General features: G+C 38.0%; 1 protein-coding gene across 1 annotated transcript in view; it reads right to left on the bottom strand.

Annotated features, from left to right (window-relative positions):
- Positions 1-16,390, bottom strand: part of szt2 (SZT2 subunit of KICSTOR complex) — a 93,991-nt gene that overhangs the window by 45,732 nt on the left and 31,869 nt on the right. The window contains exons 40-49 of the mRNA XM_069679394.1: positions 16,153-16,291; positions 15,738-15,873; positions 14,821-14,941; positions 14,447-14,599; positions 12,897-12,999; positions 11,074-11,188; positions 9,808-9,895; positions 6,402-6,520; positions 5,974-6,138; positions 4,651-4,735 (exon numbers count right to left, since the gene is read on the bottom strand). Of these exons, the coding sequence (XP_069535495.1) occupies positions 4,651-4,735; positions 5,974-6,138; positions 6,402-6,520; positions 9,808-9,895; positions 11,074-11,188; positions 12,897-12,999; positions 14,447-14,599; positions 14,821-14,941; positions 15,738-15,873; positions 16,153-16,291 (1,224 nt within the window). The remainder of the gene's footprint in view (positions 1-4,650; positions 4,736-5,973; positions 6,139-6,401; positions 6,521-9,807; positions 9,896-11,073; positions 11,189-12,896; positions 13,000-14,446; positions 14,600-14,820; positions 14,942-15,737; positions 15,874-16,152; positions 16,292-16,390) is intronic.

Raw genomic sequence — 16,390 nt, 5'->3', positions numbered from 1 at the left:
CATATGTATATCTGGCTCCTTCAGTGGTTACTAGCCTGCGCGCGCATGATAGCCTCCTCTGCGGGGAGGGCTTTGGAGGCAGGACTGAGCGCCACGGAGAGAGAGGGGGAGGAACCTGGAGGTTATAATCTTTCAATTTTTGAAGCAAAGTCCGCTCTCCTCTCCATCTTACCTACTGCAGCTGTAAGATAAAAATGACTGTTCACTCACTTGTTACTCATGATTATTGTGATACATTTAAAAACAAGCAATTGTAGTTTGTTCTTGTGATTAAAACATTGTTTGGTATGTGTTGTTTTTGTTGTTTTTGTAACAAAATATGACAATCATTATGAAAATTCCAGTAGTGCATGTGTTCCTTTCAGCCCATTGTGCGATGAGTTCTTTCATGATCCCAGTACTGGTAATTGCAAAATCCCAAATTTTTGTCTGTATTAACTCTTTTAACTCATCATACTTTCTTCCTTCTGCGTGACTACTACCAGCCTTTTTGACACTAAACAATGTCCTTTATAGTTAAGAGTCAAGCGTTACTCTACTTACACTGAAAAAATATATAAACGCAACACTTTTGTTTTTCCTCCCATTTTTCATGAGCTGAACTCAAATATCTAAGACTTTTTCTATGTACACAAAAGGCCTATTTCTCTCAAATATTTTTCACAAATTTGTCTAAATCTGTGTTAGTGAGCGTTTCTCCTTTGCCAAGATAATCCACCAACCTCACAGGTGTGGCATATCAAGATGCTGAATAGACAGCATGATTATTGCAGACCACGTGTAACCACACCAGCCCAGGACCTCCAAGTTACCATACAAACACATGGAAAATTAAATGTCTCTTGTCTGTCAGTCTCAAAGTCTGCAATATTATTGTTCTGTAATAAAATATTTTTAACAGCCTCAACTACCCAAAGAATGACCATTGGGTAGTTTTGTGCAAAAGAGTCATTAAAAAAACATTATCATATGTTTAATTAATATGAATAATTAATTATCTGACATTAAAAAACAGGTGAGGGTCTGGGAACCTCTTGGCTTGACAGCAAGTTGAATGAGTTCAGGAGCAAGAACAAATTCTTTCTGTAAGCCTTGATGTATTCTATTTTAAAGTGCAGAGGTTGTTTCAAACGACACATACAAACAGTCCATTGGTGACAATACCCAGAGAGCACCCAGCACACTGCTGTTGGAGACAAAGCTATCTTTTAAGGTCTTAGCTGAGCGCTTCAATGTTCCTTCAATTCCAAAGAGGAAACACTTAAATCCTTAAACACTTAAACACTTAAATGTGTAACAATTCTTTCACATGGAGAACATTGAATATTTTTATGGGAGCTGTTTAACTTAACCTAATCTTTTTTTTCCAGGAATGGTTGCATCCATTACACCCATTCTCTTGGTTCCCAATGCACATTCATGTTGTGACCATCCATACTTTGAAATCCAATCTACTGGTAAATTTGTAACTCTAAATCCATCACACAGTAAATAGCCGTTTTCCATAAAAGTATTATTCCTCACAGGTAGTATAAAGCAGAGGTGGGAAAAAGTCATATTCCTGTCTAGAGGAGTCAAGTCCGAGTCATATGACTCAAGTTCAGAACTCTGCTCGTGTTTACTTATTGGACAATCTGGCAGTTACCAGCACAAACCTACTTTAGCCCAATGAGTAATTTGTTCTGCAAATGAAAATGTATATAAAGCAGAAACGTGATTAAAAGCCAAATCCTGTCAAAATCGTGTTAAAATGGCAAAGCACGGATGTCTATTCCGAAATATACAGTGGGGCAAAAACGTATTTAGTCAGCCACCAATTGTGCAAGTTCTCCCACTTAAAAAGATGAGAGATGCCTGTAATTTTCATCATAGGTACACTTCAACTATGAGAGACAGAATGGGGGGAAAGAATCCAGGAAATCACATTGTAGGATTTTTAATGAATTAATTGGTAAATTCCTCTGTAAAATAAGTATTTGGTCACCTACAAACAAGCAAGATTTCTGGCTCTCACAGACCTGTAACTTCTTCTTTAAGAGGCTCCTCTGTCCTCCACTCGTTACCTGTATTAATGGCACATGTTTGAACTCGTTATCAGTATAAAAGACACCTGTCCACAACCTCAAACAGTCACACTCCAAACTCCACTATGGCCAAGACCAAAGAGCTGTCAAAGGACACCAGAAACAAAATTGTAGACCTGCACCAGGCTGGGAAGACTGAATCTGCAATAGGTAAGCAGCTTGGTGTGAAGAAATCAACTGTGGGAGCAATTATTAGAAAATGAAAGACATACAAGACCACTGATAATCTCCCTCGATCTGGGGCTCCACGCAAGATCTCACCCCGTGGGGTCAAAATGATCACAAGAACGGTGAACAAAAATCCCAGAACCACACGGGGGGACCTAGTGAATGACCTGCAGAGAGCTGAGACCAAAGTAACAAAGGCTACCATCAGTAACACACTACGCCGCCAGGGACTCAAATCCTGCCAGACGTGTCCCCCTGCTTAAGCCAGTACATGTCCAGGCCCGTCTGAAGTTTGCTAGAGAGCATTTGGATGATCCAGAAGAGGATTGGGAGAATGTCATATGGTCAGATGAAACCAAAATAGAACTTTTTGGTAAAAACTCAACTCGTCGTGTTTGGAGGAGAAAGAATGCCGAGTTGCATCCGAAGAACATCATACCTACTGTGAAGCATGGGGGTGGAAACATCATGCTTTGGGGCTGTTTTTCTGCAAGGGGACCAGGACGACTGATCCGTGTAAAGGAAAGAATGAATGGGGCCATGTATCATGAGATTTTGAGTGAAAAGCTCCTTCCATCAGCAAGGGCATTGAAGATGAAACGTGGCTGGGTCTTTCAGCATGACAATGATCCCAAACACACCGCCCGGGCAACGAAGGAGTGGCTTCGTAAGAAGCATTTCAAGGTCCTGGAGTGGCCTAGCCAGTCTCCAGATCTCAACCCCATAGACAATCTGTGGAGGGAGTTGAAAGTCCGTGTTGCCCAGCGACAGGCCCAAAACATCACTGCTCTAGAGGAGATCTGCATGGAGGAATGGGCCAAAATACCAGCAACATTGTGTGAAAACCTTGTGAAGACTTACAGAAAACGTTTGACCTCTGTCATTGCCAACAAAGGGTATATAACAAAGTATTGAGATGAACTTTTGTTATTGACCAAATACTTATTTTCTACCATAATTTGCAAATAAATTCTTTTAAAATATGTGATTTTCTGGATTTTTTTTTCTCATTTTGTCTCTCATAGTTGAGGTATACCTATGATGAAAATTACAGGCCTCTCTCATCTTTTTAAGTGGGAGAACTTGCACAATTGGTGGCTGACTAAATACTTTTTTGCCCCACTGTATTAGCAATTATAAATGAGGGTTTTAATTCAACAAACTCATCATTTACATCCATAATTAGCTGCCCTTTGGTGGGAGCTGTTAAAGGATGGAAGAATAATTCATCCACTTTCCACAGCAGCACTTTTATTGAATGGGGGAAGCTTTCATTGACAGAGCTTATTTCAGCAACAGAACTCGACTTTAAAAAGCTGTTGATGTGAGCATATTGATATACTAAAATGAAATGGAACTTTACACTGTTAGAAATGTATTGGGAGAAAAGTTAAGTTAACCAAATTAACCAATTTTCACAGTATGAAATTAAACACTGCACTGACTGTCCACCTGGCATTCTGAGCGACCACGTTGTACATCTAGTAATCAATGACAGCAGTCTGGCTGTGGCCCTGCTTGTCACATACAATCTTTCAGCAGAGGTATAGGGCCCTTGTGTCTTGTTTTTGCAATTGTCACCAACCAAATACAATGAACAAGGCAGGATAGATACTTTTCTGCAAGACACATCATCATCTCTAGTCGGAGCGCGAACTGACATTCTAAATGCAAACACATGCCTGGAAATAACACAGCTAACAAAATATTAACTGATAGAGAAATATTAACGGCTTAGAAGCACGAGGTCCAATATGCTATTGCAATGTCGCAACTCTTTCTCTCTTAGGCTGTGAAAGTACCCTCACTCACTCACTCAGTCACTCAGTTAGTTGGTCATATATAGACCCACGTGTAGGGCTGACCCTGGTGGTCAGCCAAAAAAAACAAAGCAGGGGGGAAGCAGACTTTGACATCACAATTGTCCCAGCAGTTCCTTGCATTCCCCTTTGGCGTCTATCATCTAATGTCCACGTAAACATAAAACTACTGTATCACTTTTTCTATTGGTGTCAGTCCCTCTATTAGTTTTTCACTCACCTTCTAAAGAGCATAAAATGTGACATTGTTGGACATACTTTAAATATGATGAATATTTAAATGTTAAAGTTTGCAATTGACAGCAGAAACACCAGTAAGAACCTGGTACCACTAAAGGTTTAGGTAATGGGAAGCCCCAGTTTGTAAGATGTAATGGTTAGTTGCTTAGTTTCCGCAGTGGAAGAGTCTATGTATGTTATACGTATAAAATCAACAACATCATGACCACTATAATAATCAAAGAGAGGGTATTTCACATACTACGCATACAAGTATAGTCTTGCTGGTTCACTGTTCTTTGTCTTTATAATCCTCGCAACTGAAAAAGCCCTACACTAGGCTGGGTAAATATGAGTACCTTTGCCCCCCGTCCCTTGGCCTCCAGGTTTATTGTAGAGGTAGATATCACCTTCGGCCAAGTCATTGCTCAAATGAAAGTAGTGCTGCAGAAAGAAAAGGAGAGAAAATCAGCCCTTGGAAGCTCAAAACATAAATGTCAGGATTTATTTCATTCATCACAGTTAGACTTGTCAAAATTATATTAGTCTTTCTGCCACAGTTATGAAGAGCTATTAGCCTCCCATACTACAAATTATACATTTTTAATCAAGGCCGGAATTTTAATACAGAGCTCTTTGCCGTTCTATTGTATATTTCAAACTGTCATTTATCAATGCAGGGAGACAGAATTTTTACTTATTTCAAGTCAACAGATCATTTAAAGAAGTTGAAATACTAAGAAAAGTCAGACATGACTTTGACTGACTAAGTGGATTTTAAAACAAAAGAGGCTATCATAAGCCCCTTTCACACATGCACAAACTCAACATTTTGTGACATTGTCCGAGAACGCATGTGTAAACACAAACGTCAAATTTGACCCCAACTTTATGCAGACTTTTTTCTACCAGCCGCAGAGTAAAATTTCCGCAAGAATGCAAGGTGAGTCGGTGTCAGGAACATTTGCGGTGAGAGAGTGGACAGACCTGAAATTTCTGGAGATTATAAGGAGTGCATGCGTGAAAAGGGCTTTAGTCTATGAGCTGTGTCAAATCGTAATACTTTGGATAAACCTGCTCTGCTAGAACATAAATAAGAGCTACCAGCCTTTTTTACACTGCGGTTCCAAGCAACGCCGGCGTAAAGCCGGCCCAGAGTGTGTTTTTAAATAGTGTTCCAGCACTGCAGAAGCAAAACGTGCGCGAGGTGTAAACAAACATTGCGTGCTTCAAATACAAACACTGTGCTGTTCCGCCCTGCCGGCTCTGCAGTTTACACAGACGTCATTTTGCCTCTGTTTTGCATCTGTTACTACCTCCGATTGCCGGCTCAGAGGTGAAACGACTTCGCCCCTCCATTCCGCCTCCGTGAGTTCTACATAAAAGACGGAACATAACAGAGGCCTAATAATCCCGCCTTGAACTGGCAGTGTAAAAAGCGCTATTGTCACTGACTAGCATTAGCATGTTCCTGGCTTACCAGTTTGCTTACCATCAACAGTAGTTTAGAGACATGAATTTTAAAAAAACAAGTTGTAATACAATTGAATATAGTAGGTGAACCCACTTATTGTGGCCCTTAATCTAGCTCAGATGTTTGATTTCCAGACTTTCAGTTCTTTTGCATATTACACAAAATAAATTATACAACATGATATGAAAAAAATCTTTCTGAATTGTACCTTAAAATGATGTGCTGTGTAGCTGTCAGTGTACTTTGGTACATGCAGGAAGATGAGAAGGTTTTGTCTGAGGTAGTGAGCCACAGCCGGCAGCCAAGGAAGACAGTATTGGGGTAGATTGAAGTTCATCACCTCAGTAGCTGGGGACCCTGAAGGCTGGATGAACTGACCAGAAAACATTTGGTGAGGAACTTTATTCAAAGCATCAACATTAGTAGATAGTTTTATGGGCGCCTAAGTGGAAATAAAAACCACAATTCTGGAAGAGTAAGCAATTTGCCCACTGCACTGCACAAGTCCATGTACACAGAAGTACAGACAGACCACAAATAAACATGTAGAAACAAAATTTGCATTTGGAAGCCTTGACAGTACTTCTCCCCTATTTTTTCTTTCTAAATTACAGTTCATAAAAAATAACAATTTACCTCCACATCAGCTGGTGTCAGCTTGCAGTTCCTGACAAGCATGACGGTGATGATGTCCAAGGTCGTCTCATCCAAGCGCTTGCGCAGCACTTTCACCAGCTCGTCTGTGATCTCTGGACCTGAACAAAAAGTGAGAAGAAAAACTTTGTATCAACTTTGTTTTTAAAATTAAAAAAAATGTTCTAAAAAGTGCATTAGAGCCGAGATTAAAGGTCTCAGCTGAAGTCGAAAAGTCCCAAAAATGACCCCCCATGTCTTTTCCTAACTACTTTTCCTTGACCTTGATGGAAAACGTCATGAGGTCAAGGAAAGGTGTGAGGAGAATTCAAATGGAGTAATGAAAAGACAACTGTGGTGCTCAGAGAATAAGACTGCACTTACACTGGTCAGATGACCACTGACCTCATTAAGATGTTTATAGTGTTTAAACCAGTGCGGCCCGTCAGGAGGCAAAGGCAGCTTTTAGCAGCATCAGTCTGAGGACCTGAGGACAGCAGAAGTGTTCATATCTCTAAACGTGAACTTTAAACTTCTGCTGCCTTGTTTAAAATTAAGAATGAATAAATGATTTTATGAATGTTTTTTTTTTTAATTGGTTATTTTACTGTATTAATGTTGCAAATCGTATTCTGTATTGTTGTTTCTGTTATTTTTAATATGATCCTTATTCTATCTTTTACCTTATGTGTATTACCGGTAATATTAGTCTACACTTACAAAACTGCAAACTAACACACTCCACTGTCACAGATGATTATTTATCATATTTATAACGGGGAAAAAAATTATCATGTTTTAGTTGTAGCCCTAAACCTCATCAACGTCATCACAACAGAACACTTCATAGAGGCACACGGGTTTAATCTGTATTATTTTACAGTAGAGACTAAAATACAGTTTGATTTATTTATTGATTGAGTCATTGGAGGTGGGGATTAAATAAAAGAGGAAAATAAGTTACCAAAGGTAAAGAGAAATTGTTAGAATATTTCTGTTAGAATATTTCTCACCTCCTCTTGTATTTATCCACATGAATCATAGTTTGATTATTTAAAAATAACTGTTTAATGTTTTAATAGTAAAATTGTCATATAAATCTATTATCTACAATCTTCTGTCATGTTGATGCGTGTTTTTATGACCTCCGAGAGGTTCATCACTTTAAATGTTGCAGCCGCAAGGAATTGTGGGTCATTATTTTCTTCTCTCCTTTCGTAAAGGATGGTCCAATGTTTCCTATGCTAAAGAATATAATAAAGGAAGCAAAGGATCTCCTTTCCTATTAATTTACAGAATTCGAACGACTCTTATCATGGCTGACACTTAAAACACTTCCAGGTCGTTTCACTCTGTTAGGAACCTTCCTAACCAAAAAACACTATTCGACCGCAGCCCTCATATTTGACCCTTTTTCTGTTATATTTGAAGTCTAGATATCCATAAGATCTCTATGGACATCCATTTTAAGGTACCAAGAACATTCTCAATATACTTTTTTCATTTCCTGTCTTGCTCTCTTTTGAGCTGTAGAAAGAAGGTGGCTCTTTTGATTTGGCTGCCATTTTGAGGAATCTGAATTGTTTTTTGCCTGATTGAGAACGCATCCATCTATCTATATGTAATCTGTATATGTGCTTACTATGCTGTATTAAACATTAGGGAGTATTCAAGAAATGTTTCTTATAAATGTTGCAGAGGGTTGAAATATTAAGTGCTGTGGATTCTTATAATGTAAATATCAAAGATATTATATGATGGATATTTTCTTTTACAGGCAAAATAAACACCATAGCGGTGTACTTTACAAAACACACATGTACAGTTCAAGAAGTACCAAAAAAATAGAATGAGTTCTGAGAACAGTGAGTGGAGGAAGCAGACAAGGATTTAAATGAACTGATTTTCTGAGAGTCGAAAACAAGGAAATACACTCAGCACAATAGTGCCATCAAGGCATCCAAGGGAGGAACAACAGCCTGGTCCAGTTAATCTGTACACAAGGGATACTACAACTCACAAAATGTTGTTCTTTTTAGATTAAATTAGTAAGTTACATAAAATGTGTCTTTACAGCACTTTCTACAGACATAAGTTTCAAATGCTTAACGAGGACACTCGGCTTCTCTCACACACAAACAAACACACACATACACACTCATGCAACAGGTTTCTTTAACCTCTTTGACCCCTGTCATCTGGAAAGCTAATGACAGTTGTTGGAGACTATGGTGGTAGATGTAGGCGTAGTAGTTCCTGATACTAACTAATTCTATCATGTATCGGTGTTCATCTGTGTTCTATCTACTTGTTAACTAAATTTCATAATAAATCTATACAATGTAACATATGTTGTAAATGCTTATAAGATACATGTGGATACATTTAAGGACATTAGCAAGGCCCTACCACGAGAAAATATAGCCATGCATGACTAGGTAAACCAATACATCAGCCAATCATGGCTCATAACAGTTTTATCAGTACCTGTATATCAACAGTTACACCTTAGTAAGGAACCACCCATGAGGCTGGGGGCATTATATGAGCACAAAGCAGACGACATACGAAGACAAGAAAGTGTGTGGTGTTACTTCACATTTATCTCAGAAAATGAAAACACCAGCCCAAATAACTGAAATAACCTACCTATGACAAACTACTATTGCATACTATTGGCATACTATTGTATCTAATTTGAATCTAATTTGGTACTGGAGAAGTAGGTGACCAATACTCGCTGTTTGTCAGTGAAACAAGGCCAATGCCCTAAGAGCTGAAGTGCACCAGATGATGTAGTCAGTGCAGTGGAGCAACACCAGTCACACGCTTGTGTCGCTGAGAAGGGCCGGGTGCCGCTTAAAGCTGTCTTTGTGTTGTCAGCAATCCAGCTCAAAAAGGCCTCATCCCATAGCAACCCAACATGATTAGCCAGAGGCATTTAGGGGGTTGTTGAGAGCTGCTTTGCTATTTATGCATGATCTGCCTCACTCTTCTCCTACTTCCACAGCCTTAGAGATCAGGGATCAGGGTTTTTTCGTTTACATATTATCCACAATTTCTGGAGATTTAATCGTGTTATATGACACCCATTGTAACTTCTTCTCAAAAGTGTTGAAAGTTTTTTGCCTGCCTGTTGATCTGATCAGCTTTATGTTTTTGTATATTATTCCTTTCAGACAAGCTTAAATTATTTAATATGCTGCTTTCGGGTCTCCCCAAAAAGTTTCGAAATCATATCAAGTTTGTAAAGATGATCTCAAAATTTAGGAGTCACAAACTGACACAAACTGAATGAAGGTAAAAATCTATTATCCATGGATTTGTTAAAACCACTCAATATTATAATGAAACACTTTTAAATTCAAAATGTAAACTTTGACAGTCCTTTATATTTTGTAGCTCTTACCTGCATTTCCCACTCCATGCACCAGCAGCAGAATGTGCTTGTCTACTTGGCCAACTGGCCGAGAGCCATCCAGAGAAGACCTGGAGCCCTGAGGAAAGACACACATATATTTGACCACAATCTATCCATCACCTAATCCCAAAATCAATCTAAATTGGGAAAAATTCCATTGTTTTCCTGTCGTATCGCCAGAGGAGAGTTTCTTGGTGATCACTCACCATTGACTAAACCCTAGCGCAGGTGGAGTCCTACAGGTACCTTGGCATCTGTATAGACAATAAACCTGTGTGGATGGCCCAAGTAGATGTTATCTTTTCCAGAGTGCAGCAGAGGCTACACTTCCTGAGAAGACTCAGAACCTTTGGTGTGACCCAGGAAGTGCAGCTTCTTTTCTATCATGCAGTGGTGGAGAGCCTCCTGCGATACGGTATCTCTGCATGGTTTATTGATTTGACTGCTCAATCAAAGCCCCAAATCAACAGATTCATAAAGACAGCCATGAAAATCATAGGAGTCCATCAATATCCCGGCCTCCAGGATATTTCTCAAGAATCCACAATCAGACAAAAAATCATCTCAGACCCATAGTTGCCCACCCTGAAAACCAGCTCCTACTCTCAAGAAGACAATACAGGTTCCCTTAGGAGGCACAACCGTTTTAAATATTAAGATAAGATAAGAAAAGATAATCCTTTATTGATCCCCGGGGGGAAATTTGGGTGTTGCAGCAACACAAAGACAAAATAGCAAGTCAGTAAATACAGTATAAAAATAAGAATCAAAAAGAAAAGAAAAAAAATACAAGATATGTACAACTGTTATACAAGTATGAGTATGTGACAAGATAAAGTGACAACTTAAAGTGAAAGTTATGGGATAAAGTGAAATGGGATACAGGATAGTACAGTATGGTATGAGATCTAAAGTTTCCGATTGGGATTGGGTTTACGATTAAATCCTTTGTCCATTAAAGCCTATAACACCACCTAGGCTTTAATGTGTATGTGAGTAGCTCTACTTACTGTTGTTAATAATTGTTTAATTATCGTGTATGTATTTTCTATCTCAGTGTGAAATGTTGTGATGAATGGAATGTGTGCTACTGATGTATGAATGTACTGTTTTTGACTGTATATGAGCACTGTGAAGACCAAGGCAAATGTCCCAGTGGGACAACAAAAGTCTCTCTGTCTCTGTCTCTCTCTCCCTCTCTAACTCACTCAGGAATTTACATCAGTAATGGGTATATACTGTTTGTTAACTTACCATAAGGTCCTCAGAAAATAACGGCTCTTGACTCCTGGCAAGCCCAATGGAGCGAGTCATGTGGAGGTTTCCATCCACGTCTGAGTATTTCCCTGTTAGTGATGTTTCACAAAGTCTGGAAAATTCAACAAGAAACAGGAATGGAAGTGATGCTTTTGTGTCTGAGCTGGTAATTTTCATGTACTTATGATACTTGGTCACAATTCCTATCAAATGTCATACACTGATCATCCTACCCTTTTCTCTGTTATCTTTCTTGTTCCTTCCCAGTGTAACTATACATTTCTTTTAAAAGCCACTCTCATTGATGTAGTAATGTCTACAAGAAAGTGTTGATAGTCATAGTTCGAAAGGAGAAAAAATTACAGCACTTAATCAGTAAATAGCTCTGAGAAATGAAACATAAAAGACTGATATCTTGCATGATATAAACAGTATGATCCAAATACAATGTGTCATATTTACTTCTTTGTGACAAAGAGGAACTTATGGTGTTGCATTGCAGATGTAAACACGCATGAGCAAACTGAACAAGTCTCAGGAACCACAATGGTAAGATCCATGTTAGACGTGATACAGGTGATACAAGGCTGCAGGTGAATTAAGCAATACAATTTTCACTTTAATGCTATTAGACAGTAATTGTGCTATTTTTTATGCATGTGAAAGGCCTTCATATGGTGAACTGAACTTCAGAAGGGCTGTCTGCACCTCTTATATTTATAATTAAGTATATCCGTTTCTTAGTTATAAAACCATGATATTTTGGATCAAATAGTGAAAAGACTGCAGATTTTCAAATATCATGTAAACAAAATTCAAGAAATGAAAACAACTACAGATTTGGACAAGAGGAGCAGCCAATGTGAAGGTATTTAAACAGCATTTACAATATATGGAGGTTGTTGTTTCACATTTATTAGCTTTAGATTTAAATTAAAAAATAGCTTAAAGCAAAGGAAGAAAAGGAAAAAACAAACAAACAAAAAAGGTCTGTTTTGTAAAATTTCTATCCGCAAATATTGTGGCCGAGGTCAAATTGGGATAATCGTAAAGTGTGCAGCAATTTGACTTTGACTATTTTTCTGAGGAGTACCATAGGATTGAATTCAACCTCAACTATAAAACAGAAATAATCTGATAATAAACACAATGTAAGGTTAGGTGTTGAATAATGGTAAAAAAAACGCTGGTTTAACTGGCTCCTTTATGAAACACCTCCATCAATCATAAATTCAGTTGTTCTCTCTCTGCTTTGCTCTCTGAATAACAACCACTGCTTACTCCCAAGATCAATCCCCTTCAGCTCAGTCTTGTTGAAGTTGTAAAATAATTTGTGCATGTCTATGCAGGGACTGTGAGGACACAGAAGGCTTTCCTTGATTCTCACAGTTAATAATGTGATAAGAAGGTCCACCGTCTGGCTTGGTGAATCACGAAAGGACAAGTTTGACTGTAGTTATATATCCAGAATGTTTGATTTCCTTTTTACTATATTGCTACCTTAAAAACATCAGTAGCTGCTTTTTTTCTTTCCAGCAGATTTTATTGAAAATCTCCCAAAAACCGAAAGTCGCCCCTTAGTGATAAAGTTTAGAGGGGAGCTATATTGCAAAAATAGTTGTGTCCTCTCAAAAAAAAGTTTGAACTTTTTCAACTATTTTGCTTGAACAGAAAGGTTTATAGGATATTATATTTGTTAATTTTGGGGGTGACAGTTCTGAAAAACATCTTGAATAAAAGTGCGTATCCTTCTCGCGAAATACTTTAATTCTGTGAAAAAGCTAAACGCAAATATTGAATAAATGATAAGAAATCCTAACCTGAGGTAGAAAACAGATTTAGTTGTACGTTCCTGGTAGACAAACATGTTCTTCCTGTTGACCACGCAGAAAGAGTTCAGCACAGAGCGCAGGGCCTGAATCGCTAAGATAAGGAGACAAAATATAAACGCATGTTTAGCAAGTTTGCAAAATAAAACTAGAGAGCATGACTATAATAAAAACACAATCAATTGAGAAGTACTTTCTTGCATATTTATAATGTGACTATGAAAACAAGAGCTATGTAGCTCATAAGGAATATCATAATAATTTGCAAGCTTAACACTAACCAGCCCCACTGCACAAGTTGGGGGTTCAGTGATTACCACAAGGACACATCAGCAGAGGCTACTGAGGGAGTAAGTTGACTAAAGCGGGGTACACACCACAAGACAATCGAGACGATATTGGACCCGATTCCCCCCTTCTGACAATCGAAAGCAAAGCCACGATTTTTTGATGGTTCTAAAGATTATCTCTCCAGATGATCCTGTGGTGTGAGGTATGTTAAGAGTGATTTTACTTCCCTCGATCTGCTTGGAAGTCTTGAGAGTCGGGACTCTGGTTGTTCGTGAATGGAATATGTTTGTGTGTGGTGTGCTTTTTTGGCGTAACCGCAATCTCCACACAATATAGAAGCAAAACTGTTAAATCTATGATTATATATCGTCATGTGTGGGGTCTCTCACTTTTTCAACATCTGTTTAGATTTGAAAAATCTTTCAGTGTGGACCAGGCATTAAGTGACGAATTTCCTTGTCTAAATCTTCCTTGTTGGGCCACAGATCAATCACAATCTCAGTCATGGTGAAAGGTCAGTTACTTGTAACCTATTTTTAAATTTTTTTAAAGAATTGTGCAGTGACCTATTTCATTCCTAGAATTAATATGCAACTACATTCATATCCATCACCAAATGACTTTCATACTCAGAATTTGTAACTAATTCTAGGTAAATAATAGAAACAGTGTTCAACAGCTAAATATTCAAGAATGTGCAATAAAAAAATCTAACATGCAAACATGTGAAATAAAGTTTCAAGTAATAGATAATTACGTATACTCTGGTTTAAATCAATCATTAGGCTCTTTCCCCTCTTCCATTCATTTTAACAGATAAGTTGAGAAAAACTCAGCTTGTGTAAATAGGGTTTTATTATTTCCTATGCATGCAATAGATCAAGTATTCTACAGTACAATAAATAACCTATGATTGATTGTATGCAACAATAGAGATGGCCATCCATTAAATTGGAAGACTGTCTAATTTTGGGCGTTCTTTCCTCTTTTCTGACCACCTAATTTTTCGAAAAATATCTGAACTTAGATTATTTGTAATTCTCCCTCTGTAAACTAAAAAAATGGAGAGCAGATTCCTCAGGATTATGTTAAACTAGACTCCACCTACTTAGACTTTAAGTACATGATATGTTAAGAGACATCTCAAGCCGTTTTTCAGAGTAAATACACTTGACTCCAGTCACTTGTCACTGTTGGTTTCAGCTGAAATTAAAGAAAATTGTAACCAAGTCATCATGTCTACCACTTACCCCTGGATACCCCCATGTTGGGCCCCATCTTGAGACGTGGGTGAATATGGATGACTGTGCTCCACACCACTTCACAGGCAAAATGTCCAGGAATGAACTGCATGGTGGCTGCCAGGTAGTCTCTGGCCTGGTAGCTATCCTCTGTGTTGTAATCTGTGTGGTCAGGGTACAATAGCATAAAGTTGAGGACAAGTAAAGATTTACACAACTGCAAAGGAATTACAATAACGTTTTACATATGAGAAGAAACTAAAGAGCCTGTTCAAACACTGAAAACTTCCTTTCACCTCTACTACCTTGAATCAGGGTGCACACAGAAATTTTAAAACCTGACAAAAATAAAAGAAAACTATGTGCATCCTTTGCTGACTCACCATCAGATGTGTTGAGCCTCTGCTTGTAGAGAGACTCAGTCTTCCAGATGTCCTCTTCACTCTCAGCCACCAGCAGAGAGTTACACACATGGCTGTCATGTAAGTCCTGCAGCAACATACGCTACACATACACAAAAACATATACATATTGAACAGTGATTGGAATACATTGGAAGCATTTGACACCCTGAATTGATATATGTTTTTTAGCCTTAAATAGATTCATTTAAACCAAATCATGTTTGCCACAATAAGATTGCACTGTCTGTGAGGATATGCATATACACTACCAGTCAAACGTTTGGACACACCTTCCCATTCACTTGTATGAGAAAATGTGTCCAAACTTTTGACTGGTAGTGTACCTGGAAATAAAGGTTCAATGTTTCACTCTTACAAGTGAAATTTAGCAGTTCAATAGGAAGGAAAATCTATAAATCTTTCTATAGAAAATGACTTTGCAAATGTTTATGGGTAACAAATGCTTAAATTTTAGATAAACCTTACAAAAGACTGAAACAAAATGGACACAATTACCAACTAATGCTATTGTTTATTAATGAGCAGTATTTCTGAAGTATATTCTGATCACGTGTGTATAACGTTTTTATCCATATGCATCTTGAAATGTTGTCTATGATGGTGCATTGGGGCCACTGTACAAAAAAATGGAGCAGGAGGAATAATATTAAAAGAAAAAATTTGAAAAATGAATTTGCCAGATAAGAAACTTGGATATCTCTGAAATTAAAGTGATAAATTTGCTAGAAAAAAGGCAAATTTCTGAGAAAAAAAACTACCACATTTATGAGATAAAGTCATAAATCTGCAAGAAACAAAAACTAGGAAAATAGTGTTTATAGGAACTAAATGAAATTCAATCTGCGATGTAGTTTGTTGAGTGGTGCGGTGGCTACCTGATTGACTATTCTGCATATTTCACCAATCTTCCTGACCACCATTTGATGCAGGTGTAAGTATTCAGGCAGCTCCTGATCTTCGTCCTTCTTTTCCATTTCCTCAGCAGTGACCTCTTTTCCTTCTGAGAAGCACCTGAAAAAATATGACAAATCCTAAGAAATGTATGCGATTCATTTACCATTAGTAATCAAGCATCTGAGAATCCTTCTAAGAAACTGTGCTGAAAGTCTGAAGGAAACTGTATCAGCTTAAGAAAGACATTTTTCTTAACTTTATAATAATCGCTAAATATAAGATGAGCTTCCAGGAAAAAGTGATACAATTATTTTTCGTCTAAGCCTTATTGGAAATATAGACTACAGACTACACGCTGATTATCAAATGTTAAATCATTTTTAATGTTTGTCTGACCTGGAGTGGGAGTAGACCTTCACTCGATCCTGATGAATCTTAACAATTAGCCAGAAGTCAGGCATCAGTGGTGACTGACGCTCGTGTTCATCCAGTGTGGGGCTCTCACACTCAGAGTCACTGCTGCCGCCATCATATCCTTCAAACACACAGAAGCAAAACAACAAAAAGCCTAAATAATAATGTCAGCATTTTCGAAACAGCTCCACATCTCTGCAGCCTGATCAATGTGACTTAA

This window comes from Semicossyphus pulcher, unplaced genomic scaffold (genome assembly GCF_022749685.1).
Source record: "Semicossyphus pulcher isolate SPU_LCO1_2020_fin unplaced genomic scaffold, fSemPul1.0.p SCAF_4, whole genome shotgun sequence".
In the NCBI taxonomy this organism is placed as follows: Eukaryota; Metazoa; Chordata; class Actinopteri; order Labriformes; family Labridae; genus Semicossyphus; species Semicossyphus pulcher.
Note: the sequence above shows the minus strand (reverse complement) of the source record. Positions and strands in the feature narration are given on the sequence as shown.